Source organism: Heterodontus francisci, chromosome 28 (assembly GCF_036365525.1).
Source record: "Heterodontus francisci isolate sHetFra1 chromosome 28, sHetFra1.hap1, whole genome shotgun sequence".
Lineage (NCBI taxonomy): Eukaryota > Metazoa > Chordata > Chondrichthyes > Heterodontiformes > Heterodontidae > Heterodontus > Heterodontus francisci.
The window spans coordinates 23420290-23425779 of NC_090398.1; the positions used below are offsets into that span (position 1 = coordinate 23420290).

A 5490-nucleotide genomic window follows, 5' to 3' on the forward strand; every position below is an offset into this window, starting at 1 on the left:
TATTTAAAAATATTTCCAGACGCTGTTCCCTTCAGTTTGGGCTGCGTTTCGACGAAAATTCAACTTTTCTGTCTCAACTCAATGTTTATTTGGAATTGAACATTCTATTAAATGCTGGGAAAGTATGCTTAATACTGGACCATGTCTGTCCGAAGTACTTTGGAAAAATTACGGATTTTGATTCCTTTATTTCCTGTTCAATGGTTTATTTCTTTGAAACAAAATGTGGTCAACCCTCGCCTCTATTAATGATAAAGAAACCGTGTGTATAACGCTAAATAGAAATACATCTGAATATTTTTCAACATTGTGCAATGAGATTTACCCAAGTGTCCCCGTTACTGATCCCATCTCTCTCTTTCATACAGCAAACCTACTAACAATCGTGATTCTCTCTCGAGGAAACTGTGGCCTTTCCAAATGTATCTCAATCTACATGGTGGCGATGGGAACAGCAGATCTAATGGTCATGATCTTCAATATAGTAATGAACCGTATTTTACGCTATCACCTTCCACCTCCATTTATGTCCTATACTATTGTGTGTAAGTTCGTGCTGTCCATGCAATGTGTCGCCCTGTATGTGTCGATGTGGCTTACAGTCTCGTTCACATTTGACCGATTTGTGGCTATCTGTTGTGAGAAGTTTAAAAAGAAATATTGCACAGTGAGAACTGCGGCTGCGGTTATAACAACGGTCTCTGTCCTAACCTGTTCACACAGCCTCATTTTTTGGTTTGCATATGAACCTGAACGAATGGTGAACAATGTTCACTGGGGTTGTCGCTCCAGAGCGGAATTCCTTTCATCACCCGCAGGTGTATTGTGGTCCTGGTTACAGCATCTTTCAATTTCATGGGTTCCTTTTGCTTTGATATTGCTGTTTAATTGTTTGACAGTTAGACGGATTATACTGGCCAGTATCACACGCCGGAGACTCGGAGGTCACAGCCGTAAGAACCAAAGTGATCCGGAGATGGAGAACAGGAGGAAATCGATCATTTTATTATTCAGTGTATCGGGAAGTTTTATACTGCTGTGGCTGACAACTGTCGTTAGCTTTATAACTACCAGACTGACAAGCACCGTGCATTACCGAGGTGACAATACAGCTCCCGCATACATCGCCGTTGAAACCGGATACATGCTGATGTATTTGAGTTCCTGCACAAACACGTGTATTTATGCTGCTACACAAACTAAATTCAGGAACGAGCTAAAGACACTCGTAAAAACTCCTTGGATAGCTATTGCTAACAAAACGTTTCCTGTTTCCTGTCCGAAAATTCACTTGTAGCCCGTCATCCCTTTTAAAATATTTTCATTCCTGTTAGGGCAAAAATTGTTCTTATTGTGAAAATAAGCAGGTATCAACAAAACTATTTCTATTTTGTTCTCAATGTTTGATGTCTGCTACTTTCCGCCAGGAGAATAAAATAACCCCCTACTAAAACAGGGCACTTCTCGCTCAGGATTCAAAGAAAAGAGCCATAACTGAGCTTCAGCCGTGGTGAAGGACACATGGATGCGAGGGTTAACTCCCTTGTACTGCTGGTACTGGAATGAGACGCAGCAGCTTCATTGTTTGTTTGTTTGTTTGTTTGACAGCACAAACAATAAAGACCTGCTGAGTATTTCGCGAACTTTCTGTTTTTAGTTCAGATTTCCAGTATCCACAGTATTTTGCATTTATTTTAGTATACAACTAAAATACTACAGGTTAAGAAACTAGGTTTCCCTGACACATTTCCATATCCTAATTTTAAAAAAGATGCCATTGAAATGTGATTGTTGTTGATTTAAATGATGAGCAGAAATATAGCTGAGTATTTTTAGTATTATCTAGTATAAAACTGATAGAGGTGCGGGCAAAGCTCAGGGAAAGAAAGAGAATGAGGGACAACAATTAGAATGTAAATAGAAGCAGAGATAGGGGGAGAAAAGAAATGAAGCAGAGCAGAAAGATTGGGACAGGGAGACACTGAAAAAAAAACAGAAGGAGGAGACAGATGCAGATGGAGAAGGTTGCCTTGCATGCCGAGGAAGAGACAAAGAAAGAAGCAAAAGGAAAGACGCAGAGATAAACAGAGGAAGAGAGTCTCGAAAATGGATGTCAGTAGCTGAAACACAGAGGAAGAGCTGCAGGTCAGTTTCCCTATAATGTGAAGATACTGCCCAAATCCCAGCCTCTACAGCATAAGCCCCTGCAACACACATCCATGTTGCTTGAGAGGAACAAACATATCGTAGGACGGAGACTTTAAACAGTGTTCCAAAGGAATTTGCAGGTTAATTGACAGTTTGAAGGGGAATTTCACCTATTTCTTGAGAGATGGGAAGTCCCTTGACTTGGAATGCACAAAGTGGTGTTTGTATCATGTCTGGAGGTAGACGGGTATATGGGGTTGGATTCCACCCAGGAAGCACTTACTCTTTCGAGCCCTGTGGAGTTTGGTTTGCGCTCTGGGTAGAATCGATCAATTGTGCGGGGACCTGTACTTTGGCCTGCCCTGTGCACGGCCTGCCAGTGGAATCAGTGTTTTATATTTTCAAACTGAAATCATATTCCAAAAAAGGAGTTCATGTCAAACGTTTCAAATCAGTGTAGTTATTCCGTGGCTTGCCCCATGTTGCAACAAACAGGTCCCAGTATGTTGCACGTCGCAATAAGCAGGTCCCTCAAATGGCGCATATGCCAAAAAACAAGGGTCTGGAAGGGTTCACATGAATGAATCACCCACGTACCAACAGGTGGGTCCCTGGAATATTGCCCGTCGCAAGGAACAGATCACTGGATGTTGCATAATGCCAATAAACAGTTTGACTAACATCCTCCTCCAACACATGTCCAGCATCGTCCAAATGGGTGGGACAGCACCCGCCTGGTTCCACTTTTATCTATCTAGATATAAATTAAAATGCTCACACAATCACACTCAGTCGAGGTCTGGAATCCGCTGCGACTTCAACTGATTCTCTCCAGTTCAATTGAAACAATTCCAGCCCAACTCAAAACAAATTAAAGATTAAGCAGGCAATGGACAGATTGAACTGTGTAAATAACAGGGAAACGACATTATTATTTAAATAGTAATTAAAGATAAAATGCCCATGCAAATGGCTTTACCCATTAAGATTTTATTTATTACATGAAAGATGAACACACTCACCGGATTCATTTTCGACTCCTACAGTTCAGTACCAGGTGGAAGAGCGTGGGGATTGATCTGTCTGTGAAGGAATTTAATTCCAATGACAAAACCATCAGTGACTCGATTTTACTGAGAGCGGAGGCGAGATCCTCGGTGGAACAGCCTGTGAGAGCGGCATCCCATAAATTTGGGTATCAGAGAGAGAGCTGAGAATTGGCATGGTAAATTATTAATGATCATCAATAACACTATTACTGATACTAATAATAATGTGCAATGATCGTTAATAACACTATCATTGAAACAGATATTACTGTTCAGTGTCAGATATCCAACTATCATCACAGGCTGGTACTTACACCAATTCCTATATATTACAGTCCAGTTTCCTCAGGGCCCACGGCAGTAGTTTCACTCCTGAATCTCCAAGTTTATTATTACCCAGGTTCAGAACCATTAGCTACTGGTTTGCAGTGAGAACAGAGGGTAGATCCTCCGCACAAGAATTTGTGGGACGGTTATTACATAGCTTGGAGATTTGAGAGAAAGAAAAATAATCATGGAAAATCCCTAGTGTTACTAAAAACACTATAATTTATATTAATAATAATGTACAATGTCACACATCCAGATTATTGAGGGTAGATGGGAGTGTAGAATTCGGGACAGAAACAGATCATTGAATGGCGGAGCAGGTTCGATGGGCCGAATGGCCTACTTCTGCTCCTACTTCGTATGCTCGGCTGGTCCTCTGGCAGGATGCTTTCTGTCTGTATCTATGGAGACTGCTATTATCCAATCTAAGGAGTAGAGAAAGAGAGACATTATAGTTATCCGTGTGAATGCACTGTGTTTATTAATAATACTATTCCTGACACCAGTGATAATTTACAGCGTGACAAATTCAGGAAAAAAACTTGCATTTATATAGCGCTTTTTACGCAGTAAAACCTTCCCTGGTGCGTCAGAGATGTGATTATCAGAAAAACAAATGACAACGAGCCACATTAGGAGTTATTCAGAATGATCAACGCGGTAGGTAAAAGGAGCATCTTAAAGAAGAAAAGTAAAGATGGAGATTGTGGGAGGACCAAAGGCAATTGCGTCAGAATTTCCAGTATTTAATTGGAGGAAAATAGTGTTCATCCCATAGTATATCTTAGACAAGCAGATTGAAAAATCAGACGCCATGGAGGGCCTGAGAAAAGTGGTGTTGAATTAGAGCAGATTGTCAAATGATGTCGAGGGAAATATAAATATAAATATATATGTACACAATATTTTAAAAAAAGCAAACAATGTCTCAAAGATTAGTAAGGAAAATTAGAGTACGAGAATCATAGAGTTATGAGGTGAGCTCAGCTGCTGGGACACGGGGCCTGCAGTCGGCCTCTGAGGAGGAACAGCAACAGTTAGAGTCAGAGCGCAGATACTTTCATATGAGTGGGTATGCGCTCACGCTTAGATTCAGGGTCACAACCTGATGAGAGCAGCACCCACGCATCGAGCAGGTGATGGAGGCTGTGACAGGTGAGGCCATTGGCTTTTGGAGGACTGTGGGTGTCCAGTCTATGTTGATGATTAGCCCCTCGTGTCGGTAGCACAGAACATGCTGGTGTTGCAGAGAGATGTAAAGGAACATCTGGTAGAGCTGCTCGAGTTAATGTGCAGCCGTGAGCGGACAATGGAGGAGTCCATCCATGTCATGGGTGCTGCCATGTCTCAGGTGTTTGAGAGCATAACTTCCTCCACCAAGAGTTACCAACCCACACGGAGAGCCAGATCCCACAAATGTGCTCAAACATGCACACCATCACTTTGGCCATGAGTTCAATGCAGCAGTGGCAAGGTGAGAAAGGGACGAGGTGTCTGAGATCTCAACCAGGTCCTCGTGCATCTTAGGTGCAAGTAATTCTTGAAAGGGATCAGGACAGTCTGCCCTCCAGATCCAGGGGCTCCTCACATCTCTTCAAGAGGAAATAAACTTTTTCTTATGAAAACAGAATGCTGCAGGTGCTGGGAATCTCGTGTCAGTTGATTATAATTATTTGTTTAGTTTTTGGAAATGCTTTATTGAGTACAGCTGCCTTCCATTCCCCCACCTGCTGTCTCTCTCTCTCTCTCTCTCTCTTCCCACCCCCACCCCACCCTCACATCTGGCACCAAGTTAGATGATGTTGTTGGGGCAGTTTGTATCTGGATAAGCCCAGTCGAGGGCCAAGGATGGAGATACAAGAGCTGGGGTGAGGGAGCAGGGTCGGGCCTGGTACTGGAGCTGACACCCTCAGCACCTCAGTTCAGTAGCTGCTCAGATGGAAAGGGCCGATACCCTCCTGTT

General features: G+C 42.5%; 1 protein-coding gene across 1 annotated transcript; it reads left to right on the plus strand.

Moving 5' to 3' along the window:
* The first annotated feature begins 223 nt into the window (after positions 1-223).
* LOC137345145 (probable G-protein coupled receptor 139) lies at positions 224-1297 on the plus strand. Its single transcript, XM_068008615.1, has one exon. The coding sequence runs from the start codon at positions 224-226 to the stop codon at positions 1295-1297; it is 1074 nt and encodes a 357-aa protein (XP_067864716.1).
* Positions 1298-5490: the final 4193 nt, after the last annotated feature.